Raw genomic sequence first — 18,810 nt, forward strand, 5'->3', positions numbered from 1 at the left:
TAATGTTCTCGGTCAGTTCGGAGATGGTCTCGTTGTCCAACTTATGAAGGGTACTATTGATTACGCCGTGTGGTCGCGGGGCGGAGTTGCTGTTGAGCTTTTGCAGAGCGGTCCAAATTTCCACCTCGTCAAAGTCTCTGTCCAGAGAGGAGTTGGGTTTTCACGCGTATTCCCCGTGTGGAATACGCGGTTTCTGCGGGGTTTATTTGTCGCAGAGTTCGGAGAGGATTTCTTCTTCGTCCTTGACGCGTGTGTGTATTATCTTGCGCATGGTTTCCCTATGTATTACCTTAGTCTTGGTCGAGTCTAGCAGGTGCCGGAGCAGGCGCCAGGTGTGACCGGTACCAATCCGGCCGCCCATCGCGCTGCGGATCTCAACCCATTGCTCTTCACTAAGAGTTCTGCAGCGTTAATTTTTTTTTATTTATCTCACCTATCGCATCCCTTTGACCCTCGCCCAGTACAAGGTAGCCACCCGGAGATAATTTCTCGTTAACCTCCCTGTTTTTCCATTGCCTCTCTCTCTATCTCTCTCTCTGTGCAATGTTCTTCTATTTGTCTGTTGAGTAACGATATGCGTTTGCTCAATTTCCTAATGTGTATGTTTCTGCAGAAGACCTGTCCGCAAACTCTTGTGGCCGACTGCAGATACTAAATGTAGTAAGCATACTTACTGGTATGTTTTGAACACACGCTTAACACCGTGAACCAACCAACAAACGGAGAACGAGCGAAGCGTGCGCTCTGGACTCGCGGAAAAACTGGAATGCGAATCTCCCCGCCACATAACGCCGCTGCGTTCAGCGCAGGAAACGTTCGACGGAAGCGGCACCGGCAGCCCCCAGACACGTAAGTGGATCTCGTGGACGAGAGGGAAAAAATGAATCAACATGGAAATCGTCAAGGGAGGGGGAGTTGGGCGACGGGCAGTAAGCGCCGGCGCCGCCGTCACCGACGTCAGTGCATCGCGTAAGCAGCGGCTGCTGCGGCGACACACTAATCCGCCGGCGCGCAGGGCGCCCGAAGCAAACACGAGCGGCTGCGCGCAGACGTACACGCAAACGCACGCAGCCAGGGCGCGACGAAGCGGCGCGGCTTTGGTGATTCGAGTGGATTAGCCTATACTGAGGAGAGGGTGTGTGGGGGGGAGGGGGAGGGACAAATCCGCAGCCGCGCCGCTGGCTACACTCGAAACGCGCCGGGCGAAGCGAGAAAATAGGCCCCGGCAGACCTCTCCATTCTCGTCGAGCGCTGCCCTGCCCTCCTACCCGGCCACGGGGGCGTCCGGTGTTATTTCATTTGACCGCGATAAGCGTAGTCGCCTTTCTCTCGTCCCTCCCCTCTCCGCATCTTTGGCAACGTGTCTTTGCCGTGTCGAATCTGGGCACGAAAACGGCCTCTAGCGAGCGGTGCGACACGTACCTTCTCCCTGCTCGCTATGGGACTCGCCATAAGCGCCTAGAAGAAATTCTGCCGCCTTAATGGGATGAATTCTCGCTTTTCCCGAGTACTCACGTTGGTCTTGCTGTGAACTATTCACGCGTTGGGAAGGTTAGCGTTCTTTGCACCGACATTTCCTGCGGAACGCGTGAACAGGCAAGCATGTGTCAAACCAAGGGCGACGGTTTCCCTCTTCTTTCCTTTTCATATTTTTTTTTCGTATTCGCAATGCCCGCAGACGGTGGTGCCACGCAGCGGCCAAGGAGAGTAGTGCCTCGAGGAGGACGAGCAGACGACAACGCCGTATGGCCACGTTTTCACGTGTCTAGTCCGGGCTGTGCCTGCACCTGCCATGCAGGCACAGGCTTTTGTTTACCTCTTTCGCTCGCACGATGCTAAATAACAACAATGGGAGGTGAGGCGATGATTAGACTAGGTTGTGACTCCACCAATGAAGTGGATTACGCGCAGTTACAGAAAGTGGCATCGGGCACTTCTTTTAATAATGGAAAAGCGCGAACTGGACGGAGAATATAAGAAGACACTCGCGCGTATGGATAGGCTACGCTTACACTTGCTTCAGTTTGTCTTCTCTCTCTCTCTCTCTTTTCTTTTTTTTTTCAGGGCACTGGATGTAGAATTTTCAGCTGTCATACCAGGCAAATAAAATTTTTGTGGTGTGCTTATCAGGCTTTTACGTGTTACCATACTATCAAGGCGTTAAAGTTTACGCGCCATATGAAAGGCTGCATAAATCAGGCTGAAAACAAGTTTTTACCAGTAACCTTGCACGAAGTCCAAGCAATATGTCAAAGACGCGCAGCAATATGTCTTCCAATACAGTACGGTATATTTATTTATTAACGTTATTCCCATCTCACCTGCATTGCAATACATTTGCCCGGAGGGGAAATGCGCAAGAATGAAGTATGTAAGACATCGATGATTCACATAATGATGATTACTACGAGCATTGGCGAATGATTTTCTTTAGCTGCGTAGGTAATGTTCATTAAGTCGAACCTAAGCGTATGAAGGACTGTTTGATGCTTAAAAAACGCCACAAATAGCTGAGAGATAAAAGGGTAGTACTTGTCACACAATACAGGTGACAGCTTTCGTTATTTTTTTTTTTCTGTTCGAGTGATAACGCATCATGTAGAGCATCATGTAGGCCCGTCCTCTTAAAATTATCCCGTGGCACTGTATGTACGCGAGTGGAACAAGCTACATAATGTCCCGGAAAATGCATTAGCATGGATTTAATCTGTGCTTATTCATCTTTATTTACCTATATAATCGCAGTTCCGCTTCCAAGCGGCTCAATATTTCACGTAATGAAGATGACGTGGTGACACAAAGTTGTCGCAATACAACACGTTTCCGTGCACTACGCTCCGCACACGATTCTTTTCCGGACAGCCATCTTGGTTTATCATGCGCGCCTTCTATAGGTTGCGGGCGTCGCAAATAAACAATGAAATTAAGTTAGCTAAGCACTCTTTATTTTTGTATACATCATCAGCTACATTCGTCTTATGTCTTCGCTCCCCTGTGGAGATTAAAAAAAATCTAGTACACACCGGCTCAAGCCAACCTATCTTTCTTTTTAGTAGCGAATTCTGTCGTTTCTGTCTATCTCCGACTTCTTTGGTGAAAATGGCCAAAAGCAGCAAATAACCTTGGTTACGCATCCTGCCTTTTCAGGAATGCGAGTGCTTCAAGAAGGAAGCCGCCGCAAGGACAATAAGTGCAAGTGTCCTAATGTACTGCCTCGCTCTAACAATACAGTTTGATAGATCGTAAGGTCGTTCTCTGTAACCGTAAATGTTGTACTGGCGCAAAACGTCAATTATACGGTAATAACATTTTTTAAATGTTTTGCCGACGGGTGTTGTCCAATATGGAACTTAAGGAAAGATTTGAGATTTAATAGAATGACATTTTCCATCAGAAAAAAAATGAGTTCGAGGGCATCTAACGAGTCAAATGAACGAGATAAATTAAGCGTAAGCTCCGAGAAACAACGTCACTGGTCGAATAATACCAAATCATGTAGCTAAAAAAGCAATAATATAAAAAAGCAGGTTATGGTGTGAGGGAGACTAGGAGATAGCCACACAGGTATAAAACAGACGATTACAGATGTGCTCAGTCCTCAAGTAGTATGCAGTCAAATGTGTGACCTCCATTTGGTGTAAGCACCGTCGGGCACGATACAGCAATAGATTCAGCACGCGGCGCGCTCTTAATATTTATTTTGTTCAAACTACGGAAGCAACAAGAAGGCGTATCGATTGAAAAGCCTCATTTAATCAGAAACACCTTAGTGCTTATTACATGTCGAAAGATATTCCCGAGGCCTTCGAGTTCAGAGAGATTTGCTAAAACGTAGGCCACAATCTTAGTGGTGTGGAACCGGGCGCAGACAACAGCAAATATACAGTTATGCACAGCACACTATAGAAGACTTATCCTTCTACGTGCCCAACTATTAGATTGCGCAATGTTCCCAGCAATCCAGTACCCCCGAATTACAACACTGCCCTGAACGGAAACATCCAGCTTCCAGGGACGGCAGCGCTTCTCGAAATGTCGGCAAAAGCTGGTTTTCCCAGGTTCGTTCAAACTTCATTAAAGGGACTCCAAAAAGAAAAACAAGCTGGGTTGTATTAGTAAACTAAGCTTTCGCAATCCGCTCTTACCCTGAGAGGAAGCTTGATGAGCCACCCAAGACGCAAAAACGAAGGCTTACGCTAAGTCGCTGTGACGTCATGACATTCGATGGAGCCTGATCAAGCCTCGTTAAATTTTCATCCGTAAAGATGAATTAGATTTCATTCTAAATGAGCCAAAGACTCGAGTTAACAAGTTTCTGCAACTCTTACTGCCCCCACAGGGGCCCAAATTGGAGAACATGCCTTGGAACCCATGGCGTCACACTGACGCCGTGGGTTAGCCTTCAATAATTAAAAAAAAAATTTCTCCATAATAATGAACCTTGCACCGTGAAATAAACGAAGATAGAGTTTTGAAAGGGGTCTTTGTTAGTCTCAAATGATACAGTGGTACCTCTTTAGCGCTCCTCCAGTTAGCTGTCCGCTATAAAACGGCGAGCTCGAGTTCAGCATATCTGCGTAGCGTTTCCTTTCTTTCTTTCTTTCTGTTTCGGCGTGGCAGGCGAACACGCCGATCCAACAAGAGAGCCGGACCGTCCAGCAGCACTCACCTGCATGACGCGACGACGGACGGGCCGGCGATGCCGAGTCGCGACGGCAGCTGCTTTCGATCGCCGAGCACGAAGACGCCCCGCGTCGCTTTGGCCGCCGGGGGAGACGACAGCGCGGTCACGGACACCACGCGGACGCCGGCCTCCAGTCGGCGCCGCCACCTGCGGGAGGACGAGATACGCACGTCAGCGAATGCGACACCAGCGTCCGTTGGTGCCGTCCCCCCCCCCCCCCCACCCTTCAACCCATTGTTTAGCATCGGAGACAGGGCAGGGCGCTCAACTCGAGCGGCCCGCGTTTTCTGCACTACAGATCACGTGCGCAACCCCTCCTCCTTCCTCCCCGCCGACGATTTTGCTCTGAGTATGCCCTCGACGTTGCGCGTTCGAAGTTACTGCGTCAAACGCTGCTCGTGGCAAACACTTTCGAACTTTCTCTGAAACGTTACGAACAATTATTTCCCATTGTTTTCAGGTTTCTGACAGTTGTTTTGCGAAAACGAGCTCCAGAGGGCGATTGTAACTGTTAGAACTGAGTGTGGCGGGGCACTAAGAAAAAGAGAGGTAATACAACTCGCACACGTAGGACCTTCTTAATGCGTAAGCATTCTTTGGCAACTACACCTGCAAAATCTGTCTGTCACGCAAGAAGTGTAATGCCTTGTATCTGCACAACTGCATGCACAATCATGCACAATTGCATGCACAATCTGCATGCGTAATTTGAGAAGACATTCTTTCGTTATATTAGTGGAAATGTAGAGGACTGGTAACTTTATAAGCGATTAGGAACAAGTGAAACCAAAAGAACATAAATTGATCAGAAAGAATACCCACACGGTAAGAATTATGCATACCCATAGGGATACCTAGGGCTCCACAGAACATGCATGGGGAAGCCTATCTGTGGGCCAACTGAAATTTAGAGATGAGCCAAATTAAACTTGGGGTTGGGCCAAACTTGGGTGTGGGACTGCATAAAACTTGGGGATGGGCCAGCCTAAAATTGCGGGTGGGGCAGCTTGAAATATGGGGATGAGCCAACTGAAATTTGGGGATATGCTTACGCATGCTTAGCCAACTCCAATAAAGTTTCTGCACACTTTTTTGCTAGCTTGTTTGTTTGTTCTCCTCACTCTCTTCGACGTGTATCAATACCTTTATTCCGAAAACTACTGAAAAAACAGGCTTCTTCTCTGCTACACGTTTTTAGGCCAACGCGCATAAATAATTACCCCACAAATGCTGAGTGGCTGACCTTGCATGTAAAACATTTATTGCATATATTTTAACTGATTGCATTATGACAGATGACGCGTTTGTGAAACAAGCCAGCCAGCTATCAAAGTAAGTGTACATCCGACAGAGGAATTCAGCCGATAGCTACGTTTTAGAGATATCCCTCCGCCTTTTGTGTGAACTCCATGGTACAGTAATGCACTCCGTTACATATTTTGAGATGAATATCTCAAAACTGGTGTTGAGTTGAGAAATCCAACCAACCACTCGAACACAGATCAGCTTCAATCTCCGCAAGAGCCGAATATGCTCTATGAATCCTAATAGTAGATAGATAGTAGATAAATAAGTCATGACTCAGGGTGAATATGAAATTCGCTGATGTCCAACAGTGCAATTAAGTATGCACTGCCGCGCAACGCACTTATGAAAAGACAGCATAAAAAACGCTTCTTTAGCGCGAAATCACACAGCGATTGTGGTGCGGTACAGACAGCTCTGCTGTAGCCTTCTCAAATGGTGCACAGAAGCACTGTATTCACGATACACGACTTTGCATTCGGAGAGCACGTACTCTTAGCGGTCAACTAAACAGCAGCAACATCTCTCACCTTCATCTTCTAATTTGGAGTTTCTTTTTAGAACAAATTCTATGCGATTGACTTCAGTTTTTGCCCCGAAACTACACGCTTCCCAAACACGCCGACAAATCAGCAAGGCAAAAACCGGCGCGTCCGTGCCTCAATTCGAGACGGCTGCTCCCTCTAATCAGGGTCGCTTTGTGTACGTCTATATCTCTCGCCGTTTTCTGTCCTTTCTTACATTTATTCGTGCTTTTTGCCCCCGTTTCGTTAAAGCAGCACCGAAAATGCAGCAACACTTGCGTATAATGTGTTGTAACAAGCTGTCCTACGTAATACGTAGAAGGCATCTTACGCAAAAGACCTGCTTGCGCAGCCCTTTCCCTTCTTTCCACGCGGAAATACGGCTTCCTGGAGATTGCGATGTGCAAAATTCCCTGGTGTTCAAGTCGCCAAGCATTTTAAGGTACAGCTGACGGTACCACATGTGGCTTATGAGTTAATTTGCCCGATATTTTTTTTTTTTTCTAGCTGCTAAATACCTTTTGACCACATTGGGAAAAGTGTTCGTGAAAAGTGAATACAATGCACTACATAAGCTTAAAAAAATAATTAGTACCTGTTACCTGCTAATAGACGTTCTTGGAGCTAAAGAACCTTAATATCTCCCAGATCTTGCTGTTACGCAAAAAAAAAAAAGCGACACGACGTGTTAGGGGCCGAGAAATAAAAGCGCTCCCACCACTGTGTCTGTTTAAGCGTGAAAAAAAAAAAGATTTTACGAAGCCGGGGTAAATCAAAATTGTAAACGCATTTGCACTGGCATTACCCAACAAAAGACTGTGTTGCTGCTCAAAAAAAAAAAAAACATAATAAAACATTGGGCATCTTATAAGCGGCCCGGAGAGCGCGTATCGCCACGTAAAAAGAAGGGGCTCTCAGCGACGCACAAGTCCAAGGCAGCAGGGCAGACACGAGCTCAAGGGGAAGGGTCACGTAGGAGAGGAGGAGGAGGAGGAGGAGGAGGAGCGCCGTGGTCTCCGCGCTGCTAAGCTGCGCGCGCGTGCGCTTTGCACGCACGGCCGGGCACGTTGAAAAACCGCATTGCGCCGCTACAAAGCTGGAATTTCGCCGTCGACGGCGGCGGCAGCGGCGGCTTTGTCAAAACTTGTCCCGCGGGGGAAATGATGCGACCATCTTCCCTCGCCCTTTACCCCCTCACACGTACACACACACACACACCCTAACCTGCCCCTTGCCTTCACTCCACACCACTGGCTTCCCTCTTACGTCACGTGGTCAAGAAGAAGCGAGGCAGGCGCAGAAATAAGGAGAAAACGTAAAGTGCGCCACCTCAGTCACTGTCCCGATCTCGCATGCTGTCCCGCAAAGCGAGTGCGCCATGCGGGAAAGCTCGGCTAGCGGTGAACGCAATCAACGAAGTCGGCACAGAGGGAGAGGCCGGGGGATGGCGTAAGTTCGAGAGAGCGGCGCGTTATGAAAAGGAAGCCGACGGGCATACAAGGTGCAGGGAGCAGCGCATGCGCTTATGCCTTTCTTTGTTCTCTCTCTCTCCTTTCCTTTTTTCATCACTCCCCTCCTCTCAACGTTCTTTCCCCGTCGTAATTCCTTGTTTGGCCTTCTCATTTCCTTCGCGAACGCGGCTCGTGTGTACACGGGGCACTCGAGTAGAATTTCTGAAGCAGGGGGAAGATTTTTCCTTCCTGCTTTCGTAGTTATTTTCCCGACTTCGTAGTTTATGTGCAAAGCGTTCAAAAAGAGGGAACGGGGAAAGGAGGGGAGTTAGAATAAAGAAAAACTTCGCCGCCGGCGATGCGCACTTAAATTTTGGGCAGTTAGCGCCTCGCGTGATATGTGTGCACAAATAAATTGATGGCGCAAGGCGCGAAGCCTTGATTTTCTCTTGCTGAAAGGGCAAACTGTTCGTACAGCTCTCCGCGTGAGGATACAATGTACCGAGAAACTTGCTTGTTTGTAGATTCCCAATGGCCAGATGGAACGCACTAGCTGGTGGCGGCAATGTTCACAAACAGCTGGCAACTCGAAACTGGAGGTTGGGTCGATGACTTACCGTACAACGCCTGAGCGCTTCCTTCGTCTGTGACTACGAATCCTTATACTAAAGAGTAGTTTCAACTGCTTTCATTCATTTAGTACAATGTGCAGGTAAAAATAGGAAATGAAAGCACAGATGAACGGAATGCAGAGAAAAAAGAGAGGCAGAGGGGACGAGGAGACAATGACGACTAGTTTCGTCTAAGGTACAAAGGAATGACAGCGACCACTAGTTGAACTATCGCAAAGCGTCGGGCTGTTTATTTTCCGTTTCCTTTCTTTCTTTCTCTCTTTATTTCTTCTTCACTGAGTCACTTCGCGCTTCTAGCTTCCTTATTGAGATGACGCGTTGTCAAAATGGTGTTGCAGTGGCCTTTTGAAATGACACGAATCATGACCGTCTTTGATCCAAATGATGTTACCGAGCCAGTTTTTCGCCCCTTCGCCCCAAAGTCTTCTTCATTCTTAAAGTATACCTATGACCAGGCCCCATAGTAAATTTTGGTTATACGCTGAAAGTTGTTACGTGTCCTCTAGGGGGCATTCTGGCACAAAAAAAAAGAAATGAAAATTGGCTCACTAATAGTCGCGATATAAATATTTCAGTTCCGCAAAGCCATGATTTCAGGAGGCGAGCTCCACTGCTTAGCTCTCTCCACTCTCTCCACTCGTCCCCTCTAGCCTCCGCAAGCGAAACTCCTTCCCAGCGTTCTCCCATGCCGGACCTCGAGGACCGCGTGACGCATACGTCATGGCATACACCTTCATTTTGTTTTCTCCTCGCTTTCTTTTTCGGCGCCGCGCACGCGTTGTTCTGATTGTCTGGTTTTGCGCAACGCAGGATTTTGCGCGCTGTGCACAAGAAAACATGACTAGCGGTAAAACTCAGTACTACACGAATAGTGAGGCAAAACAAGCGAATCGCAAAGCATGATCACGCGCTGCGACACGGTAGAAAATGGTATAGTTTCGGTACCTGCGCACGTGACTGCACGACCGGGCGAACAAGCAGACGAAGCGGAAGTGCATTTCTCTTGCTTCGATGCGAGGTAAAAAAAGAAAAAAAAACGCAGGTATTCCGTTTGTGCGTTTTATTATTTCTCTAAACTTCAATTCATTAATTCAAGCAACAGATCACACAAATAACTGATGGTGCCTAGAATAACCGTCGAAGTCACGTGTCACCACGAGCGACGTCAGACTGCGGACAGCAGTACGTAGGCGCAAGTTCACGAGTACGTCATCCTCCGGCTTGGAGCGCAGCCGCCGCGCGGAGAAGGGAAAACGGCGTTCGGATTGAAATTTCAGACCTTCCGCCGCACGTGGCTATGTAATTCTTTGCAAACACGATCGTTGGCGCCCATTGTATGCTCTGCGCTTGTGAGCTCAAAATGGCCAGACCTGGTGAGAGGTCCTTTAAATTTTTCCACTCTGCGGGCTTTTTTTTTTTTCGTCACTTCTTCTTTGTTTGTTGCCTATAATACCCTCAGATAACCAAATCAATATTCAGGTTCTTTCCTCGTAAATAACTGCACGGTTCTAGCAATCCGTGCACATGACGAGGCAATTACACCAGTTTCGTAACGCGGCACAAACCAACTCAGTGTTTGGAACGCTAGTTACGCCACACGGTGAAGACATCTTAAAGCCCGTCGATTACACCCGTTAGGCCCGATAAAACACCACATCACCGGAAGCGCCGCAAAGTGCGCCTCGGACAGAATGCGCCCTCTCGGTCGATCGCTTTAAGGGCACAACACGTTCACTGCGCATTCGCTGGGTAAGCCTGCGTACAGGATGCCCGTCGCTCCAGCGAGAGGCATCGCGTTGGACGTCACGTCACACAATGATGAACGTAGCCCCGGAACTGAATGCGGTTTGCCGCGGCAAAAAAGAACGAACGAGCCGCGGCGACGGTGGCTCTGGATGGATGGATATTATGAGCGTCCCCTTTGGAACGGGGCGCTGGGTTGCGCAACCAAGCTCTTGCTATCATACTGCCTAATATCCTACCTAGGTTAAACAATGAAAAAAGGAAAAAGAAACTTCTGAACTACCACGCCCAAATTTTCTGATCCCCTATTGCGAACTGTGCTTTTGTACGTCTCCGTCTTTTGTCGTTTCCCTACTTTTCTTCCACCAATCCTCCAGTCGCCTCTTACTAATGTCTATTGCGGACATGTTTGCTTTACCACTGCTCCCTCTGAACCCAAGGGCTTCAAGGAGGCCAGTGGTGCCTAAATCGACCGCTGGGTAGACGTCTTCACATTCTAATAAAACATGATCCGTAGTTTCCCTAGCTTTACCGCAGCAAGCACATGCTTCTTCTTCCTTCTTATATATCGCTTTAAAGGTGCGTGTTCTGAGGCACCCCGATTTCGCTTCGAAAAGTAATGAGCTTCCTTTTGAGTTATCATAAACGGTTTCTTTCCTGATTTCGTTTTTTTCCTCTTAAGTAGTTGCTCATGGCAGGTTTCTCTTGCCGAAGCAGCGCGACCTCACACGGCGTGCTTCGCAGCGTGACCTCCTCTCCCCCACAGCGCATCCGCGACGCTCGGGCGGCGCTGCAAATGAGGATACGGCGAAGCGGCAATCGGCACCCCTTCCGCGGCGCCGCTACGCGAGGCGTGCCATGCGGCGAAGAACACCCCCTGCGGCTGCTCGAGCGGGATCGTGGGCGCATCGGGGCAACGCGCGGCCGCTTCGTGAAAGGGAAACCTGCGTGCGAGTCGACGCTGCTTGGCGATGGGACTCCGGCAGCGGCCCGCCTAGCTTTATCAGCGTTTTCTTGCGTGCAACGCTTGCACTAGGAATTCGTCCGAATGGTGTATCGACCGCGTTCGTTGCAAGCTTCTCCTTTCTGTATTCGCAGTGAGAAAAGCCAAGAGCTGCGTACAATCTTTCAAAGTGTCTGAGAAAGCACAGAAAGAAACAAGATAAAGAATGACAATACAGAACGAATGAAAGAGTGCATTAATTAACTGGAAGTGAATTCGCGCGCGATTGAATGAAAGCACGACGATTGAACAGACGAAATAAATTTTACTGAATGGGCCGATGTGAAGAAGAATTATTCCGTGAAACAAAAGAAGTGTGAAGATAACAAATACACGAACGACTGACTGAATGAAGAATTGAAAGCGCGTAATAAATAAATGCAGAGGTTGGACTACGAGCCCATAATGTTACTGAACGCATCAACAGTTGTAAACGCCAGGCACTTGCTCGATGACGAGCTACTTTTAAATTCATCGTGCCGCTACTGAAGTACCTGAAGAGGACATTCTTCACCACGGAGAACGGCATTCCAAGGCGCTGTGCGCTGTGATGCATTTGCCGTTCCTTTACGGTGGCAGGCACCGGCTACAGCGTGCGCCGTTTTCAACTCATTCGGGCCTCTTAACAAAGAGTGTAAGGGCTAGCCGGGTGAAAAGGAGCCGCTCGCCGACAGAGGGGATCGGCACGTGACTACACGACGCAGCGAGCGAAGGCCTGCCACACGCGCCCGTGTAAAGGCTCGCCGGGAGCGCGCCTGCTTCCTAATTAACGCCGCGCAAGAGGAAGGGAAGCGACCGAAAGCCCGCGCCCGACAGCGCACGAAAAATCCCGCGCAGGTAACACGAACACAAAGGCACGGAAGGGCGCTACAGAAAAAGAAAGAGGGCGCGGGTATACAGCGGTTTTGCGCGAAACAATTACCGACGGCCCCATGAAACTTTCAGCGTGTACTCGCTCGTATAGTCCGGCTAAGGAAGCAGAGACAGCGAGCGAGAGCCGAGAGAGAAAGAGAGAGAGTCGAAGGCCGGAAGAAAAGAAGCCGGTAACGGCGCACGTCCGCGCGCGAGGCGCACGGTAAGTGCGCGCCAGAGGCCAAGGCGGCGGGCGCTCAAGCACAGGTAGCGCACGACTCCGCTCGCTGCACCGCTGGCAACACGACGGCAGCGGCGGCGACGCTTTTTTCGAGAACAACGAGCCCACTTACCTGCCGGCCTTCGCGCTCCTTCTCGGAACACCGGGATCTACTCGCCCCCGGCGGCAGCGTACGCGCGACGCTGCGTTAGCAGCAGACCCGGTGACGTTGCTCGTCGTTGGCCTTCTTCCGCCTCGGCGGACGAGAAGGGCCGGGCTCTCTATTACAGAGGGGCCATACACGTACACTCCTCACGCTCAATCAATAATTTACCGTTAGGCGGTGGCAGCGCGCTTTCTAATGGGAGTATCGGGCTGACGCCGAAGAAGGCACGTGATGGGGGAGGGGGCGATTCGGGGACAGCGAAGAGGACGGGGAGAGTCGCGAAGATGGGTTGGGCGCTTAGTTGACGCTGCTGTGAACAAGCGTACGTATGCCGGGAGCAGCCTGCGTATGCCGAGCAGATGACACGAAACGCCAGAAAGAAGCGAAAAACTCGAGCGCCAAGAGCTCTGGAAGGCGGCTTGGCTCTTCGCATCTCTGCCCGAGCCTCTTCTCGTTCGTTACTTCCAGTTCGTCCGCTCCACGTAACACGCTTCTCGCTCGGTCCCCGGCCGGCTGCGTGCGGTGAGGTGCGACCTGCGCGCGCGCGTTCCGCTGCTGCGGCACGAGCGCAAAGAGTTGCAACTCTGCGCTGCCTTTGATCGCAAGCGTTCAATCGAGTCTCGGCGAAACAGCTCAGTCATATACACGCAACGGCGAGACGACGATAGCCGAAAGTGATCCGAAGGAGCGACGTCCTTCTTTGCGCGGTTAGCATCGGCAATCGACTACACAAAGCGCAGCCCGCGGAGCTTTAAGAGGAAGCTTTAGTTCGGCCCAACTCCGACGCGGCCTATTCGAATACATGCAAAACGCAAAAAAAACACACGCTTTTCTGAGATAACACCTAGACCGATTTTAATGAAATTTGTTGCATTTGATAGATAACGTTAAGTTCTAGTGACTGTTAGAAGAGAAATTTCAAGTTAGGACCTGGATTTTGACAAAATAATTTTAAAATATAAGCAAGTTCGAAAAACATAGACGCACGAAGAACATATATCGCGGTTCTGTAAACGGTATCAGATCATTTAAAGCGGACAAATTCGGTATGTAAATTTATATGTTATGTGAATTTGTTACGTTGTGTACACAGGTTCTGCAAGAGCTGTATTTCCATATTACAGATTTTTTTTAGATGCATGTTTACCATAAATTTTCTCCGCTTTAGATGTACTATCAGATGCAAGTACCAGAATTCTGATATCATTCTTACCTGCTGGGTTAGAGAGTTGTAAATTCATAGTTTAGTTTTCTAGAAATTTTCGATTTTTGCCAATTTTTAATAAAAAATTTACGACCTAAACTAAAATTTGAAACCAACAATCACTAGATTTTCAGTTTGTAAGTCACTAGATTCAGGTTCTAACAACGCCTTCAAAGGCAGTTGTCACCTATTGTAGTGTTTTCAAATGTTGTCAAGCAAACACCGGAAGCAGGGAAACATCCCCACTTAATCAGAACCGCAGCGCAGGTGAGAGTGGTTTCGAAGCAGCTGACGCAGCCGCTGTGTCTACGCGATCCCTCCTAACAGGTCACGCCGACGGCAGCACCAGCTTTTCCAGTGTTGGAGCTCGCCTCAACTACCTTAGATGTTCCTTAAGCATTAGCCTAGGAAGCCTATTATACCAGCCATATTGTATCAAGAAACGACAGAAAAGCTAATCATCGTAGCGGCATCACCAATGTCCTCAGAGAAAACGCACGAGCACACAAAGTGATACAGGTGCAGATGGATCTATACCGTACGATTGCTTTGTAACAAGGTTTCTGTCAGAAATTCTAGAAAGTGGAGACATAAATTGCACCCTTACCAGTTACGAGGTCCTCCTGTTTCAATAGCTATACAGGGAACCGCTATAGCACTTCGCAGTATGTACAAAGGCACAACCCGTGTGAAATGGCGCTTCACGAGGATAGCACTGGGCGTCGCGCAACGGTGAAGCAGAACAGACCCGCCGCTTGTGTTGGCCTTAGTCCAAGAATGTCGCCGGCACGTTTTCGGTCACAGCTAGTGGTTCTACCTACCAGCCCCTATCCTCCCCACCCCCCGGCCCCAAACACAGCGCCTTGCTTCGAGCATCGCTGCGCCATCGCTTTCTGCGAATCAAAACCGATTTCCCTCGGCCACGCCGCCTAACGTGTGGAATAAACTTAGCGACCCCCGCTGCTTCCAACGCCGTCGCAGCCGCTGCGTCCTCGCGTGGTGCGTGGCAACCGCGGACGCTTTTTATGACAAACTTTGATTGGCGGAGGAGGGAGGGGGGGGGGGGGACGTCGCTCGGAAGTCGTCGCCACGCTGGTGTCGCTGAGACCGGTATTTTTAGACGCGTCCGGAGGCGCTCGCGTCAAGACGCAGCGCGAAGTTGAAAAATACCAAAATAACTCAATAACATTTCAACGCGAAGAATATTACAGGGCGGCGAATGGATAAAGACCATAACCGTGGTGCGTTTAGAGGTGGCTGAGCGTGGCCACGTGCTATTTCTGCGTGCGCGCAAGCATATACACATATATACACACGCACAAGGCCCTATAGGACCCAGGCGACAGCGCATCCACCGACGGCCAAGCATCAAATCCCTGTTATGCGCTTGCGCTGTCTCCTCTGCCTCATCATGCCAGCTTTGTTATTTGTTTTTTTGCGTTCCCCGCGTCAGCGGTGACACGCCGGTTCTCCACGCGGCGGGGCGCTCCCGGTGGCCGTCAAGCGTGCAGGATTCGCGCCGCCAGGGCGTGACGCCCTCGCTCGCAATCCACGCGTGGAAGACGCGGCGGCGACGACAATGAGAAGAAGCGCAGCGCGTCTGTGCGCGCGCTCGGCGACCGCGGCGCTCACGCGGATGCGAGCCGTGGAGAACGGGGCCCGAACCCTTCGACACCTCCGTCTCGACTTCAAGCGAAAAATTAGCTCGATCGAGCGACGCGAATCCCAGAGGAAGGCAGGCTGCACGCCGCTCCGGCGAGGAGCACACGGAGACGCGCAGCGACTGTGTATATAGAGAGAGCTGAGAATGTCGCCATCTTTGCCGCGGTATTTATAACGCACGCGCCCGCCTCGAGGGCATTTTCGTAAGCTCTTCCGGGTCTGCTGCTGCGGCTGCTGCATGTTGTGCCGCCTATGTGCCCCCGTGAGCGACGACGTGAACTCAAGCGAGGACTGTATATATCGTCGAACGAGCGCGAACACGCCGTCGTTCGGTGCTTGCATCACCGCCACCGGTGCGAACGCACGGCGATTACTACGTGTCAGCCAATCTTACGTCCATTTTCTCGCCTAATGTGGCACGCTTTCTTTCATTAAACTTTTCAGACGGGCAGTACAGGCATACAAAAGACGCGCCTCTGCAGGTTCGCTAGAGGCAGCTGGACGAAGGCACGCAAATTGGTGCCCTTAGTTATATATGCCACCATTTCCGAGCCCACTCACTCTAAATATCGGCCTCATTGCCAGATATACTGCTGTTGCGGGAGCCTGAAAGCGCATTCAGGAAACTTCTCTTCGTAGGAATGTTTACTCAGTGCCTCCCGCGCCGGCGACTCATTGAACAGTACTACTAGAACCAAGAAAGAAACGATTTGTCTAATGCAGTGATCACGACGATGATTTATTGGCACCCCCTTCGAAACGTGGCAACGACAAATAGTCCCTTGGCCTGATTTATTTAACCCGGTATACTGCTTGTATACACCTCCATACCCCCCCCCCCCCCCCTTTTCTTTTTGTCAGTACTTATCTGCCATGTATCGCTACCTAAGCCTGTAACACACCCGGTCGTGTCAATCTCTTCCCTGCTATTTTTTCCACCAATACTCTAAACTTCTCTTGCCTATGTGGACGGCTGAGCGGTTGGTCCACTTTAAACTCAAGCGCTTCTGGATGGTGCACGTTACCTACGGCTCTCGCCGAGTGAATCCCTTCCCGTTCCATTAGGAAGTGCTGAGTGGCCTCCGGATTTTCGCTACAGTATGCACATGCCCCGTATTGTTGCGAATATTTGCTCCGGTATACTCGGCCGGCGCCGCGAGCTCTGCAGGCGTGTAATCAAACCGGATTTCTCGCATCAGCTGCGCACTAATGAGAGAACGAAACGTGCGCTACCCGAGAATGGTCAGTTCAACAAAGGTTTTCTAAGTACACACTGGTAAGCCTTCGAACAACTACATTTCAACAGCAGCAAGAGAGGAGCTTCATCTGTGGATGCTGGTGGGTGTTCCAGTTTTTCACAGCACTGAACACTCAGTTATTTCTTAGCGCATGTGGAACGCTACACGCCCTTATCCCAGTGTGCGAGAGAAATGAGGGCGCATGTGCGACCACTTCGTAAAACTGCACAGTCAATAAAGAGCCGTTGTCGATTCCCCACTGTATAGAGACGGCAAAAGAGAAACATTCTCGAACGCTGAGATTCAGTGGCGCGTTCCAGCGGCAGCGCTCACCAAACGCAATCCTTTGTTATTTTTATGCCCCCACGTTCACCTGACCAAGTTTCCGCTTCCCACGCAGCTTAAACCGCAGTGCAGCGCCACCGTACATCAACAACAGCAGCCAACCGCGGCCGCCCAACTGCTCGCACAACGGCTCTGCCTGCGCGCGCCCTGCTTGCCCATCACGGCCTCCGAGACCACTTATTTCCGGCTCGGGGTCTCCGGCCCTTCGACGGGCACGCACACGTACACACCCTTCGACCGCCGCTCACAATGCGTCCGGCCACACGAAATTCGCAGCCGCCCAGCCACGCTGTTCTTCACAATGGTCCTTTCGAACGGCGCCTGCCAAGCCCTCCTGCAAAATCGGGAACGGGCTCCGAACGAGAACGCCCGGAGAAGCGCTGGCGTGTGCACACGGAACGGCAGCCAGCGCAACGCGGGTCGCCACGTGTCGGGCCCTAATTATCGCCTACGAACGGCGGCCGCCCGGCGCTGACAGGCCGCTGACAACGGGGCCGGCGTCGTCGGCTGAAACACAAAGGAAGGGGGGGGGGGGGCGACGCCGCCCTCCCCCACGCGCCACAGCTTCCGAATCTCTCCCGCCAGCCGCGCTCGACGTCGCCGAGGACGTCAGCGTTGCCGCTGCATGGGCGATCCGCGGCACACGCGTCAATGGAGCGGTTGCAGCTGACGCGCCGCGGCTATCGTCGACGACGCGACCACAGCCACAAAAGCCCGCGGCCTGAGTGACGCGCCAATGCTCTCTCCTCTCCCAGCCAGCGGTGGCGTCGACAAAGAGTGCGCACATTTCGCCGCCGAGCACAGACAAGGTGGTTCACTGCGGTGCCTCTGCACTATTAATCACCACTGAGAAACGAATTCCAAGAGTCACACAAAATGCAAACCCGCCTATTGTTCACCTGAGAGTGCCCCGGCACGTGTATGCTCGCGTTTGTTATAGATGGATACTGGAACGCATTTGACTGTCCTCAAGGCAAAACTGGATGTTGTGCGCTCGTCCCGACGCGAGACGGTGCTTCAATACGACTTCGGCATATATATATATATATATATATATATATATATATATATATATATATATATATATATATATATATATATATATATATATTATATATATATATATATATATATATATATATATATATATTATATATATATATATGTGTGTGTGTGTGTGTGTGTGTGTGTGTGTGTGTGTGTGTGTGTGTGTGTGTGTGTGTGTGTGTGTCTGTAAGCTTGACCGATTGCGGAGATGGCTCCCCCCCCCCCCTTCATCGTTTTCGGCCTCCCAAGGTGTTTACGCCAACATCCAGTGCCGCAAGAACAGCACCCGGCACTTACCAGCGGTCCAAGTCAACGTAAATTGGCCGCCGACACGAGCTCGTCTAAGAACGTTTAGTGGAAGTGCATCGGCTGGCCGAGCACGTGACAGCGCGCAAAAAAAAAAAAGAGGGGACTTCGTCATTAAGAGCGCCGACCACAAGGAAGCGAACCGGAGAAGCAGGCTGCCTGGCTCGACAGACTCGATCCCTTGTATGGAGCACAAATGATTCTGAGAAGCCATCACCGAAAATAGAGCCGTTCGCTATTCGGCGCTTCATTACGTCTTTCTTTTTGGCGCGGTGCAGACGGAATGGCGACCAGTCACCTTTCTGTCTTTACATTGCACGTACAGGAAGCGACGCCTTCCGCCTTCTTCTGTTTCTGCTCCGCAAATGTTCCGCCGCAGCTGTTGGACACGAGGCGCATTTGAGCAGTTCGTGCCACGGTTGGTCAGG

At 50.4% G+C, this 18,810-nt stretch overlaps 1 protein-coding gene across 2 annotated transcripts in view; it reads right to left on the reverse strand.

Moving 5' to 3' along the window:
- LOC135908902 (uncharacterized) overlaps positions 1 to 18,810 on the reverse strand; it is a 636,710-nt gene that overhangs the window by 498,607 nt on the left and 119,293 nt on the right. For both annotated transcript variants that reach the window (XM_070532480.1, XM_070532479.1), the window contains one exon: positions 4,670 to 4,831. Coding sequence is in view for 1 of the 2 variants with exons in the window: in XM_070532479.1 (XP_070388580.1) it covers positions 4,670 to 4,831 (162 nt within the window). In the remaining variant the exon portion in view is untranslated. The remainder of the gene's footprint in view (positions 1 to 4,669; positions 4,832 to 18,810) is intronic.

This window comes from Dermacentor albipictus, chromosome 1, assembly GCF_038994185.2.
Source record: "Dermacentor albipictus isolate Rhodes 1998 colony chromosome 1, USDA_Dalb.pri_finalv2, whole genome shotgun sequence".
NCBI lineage: Eukaryota > Metazoa > Arthropoda > Arachnida > Ixodida > Ixodidae > Dermacentor > Dermacentor albipictus.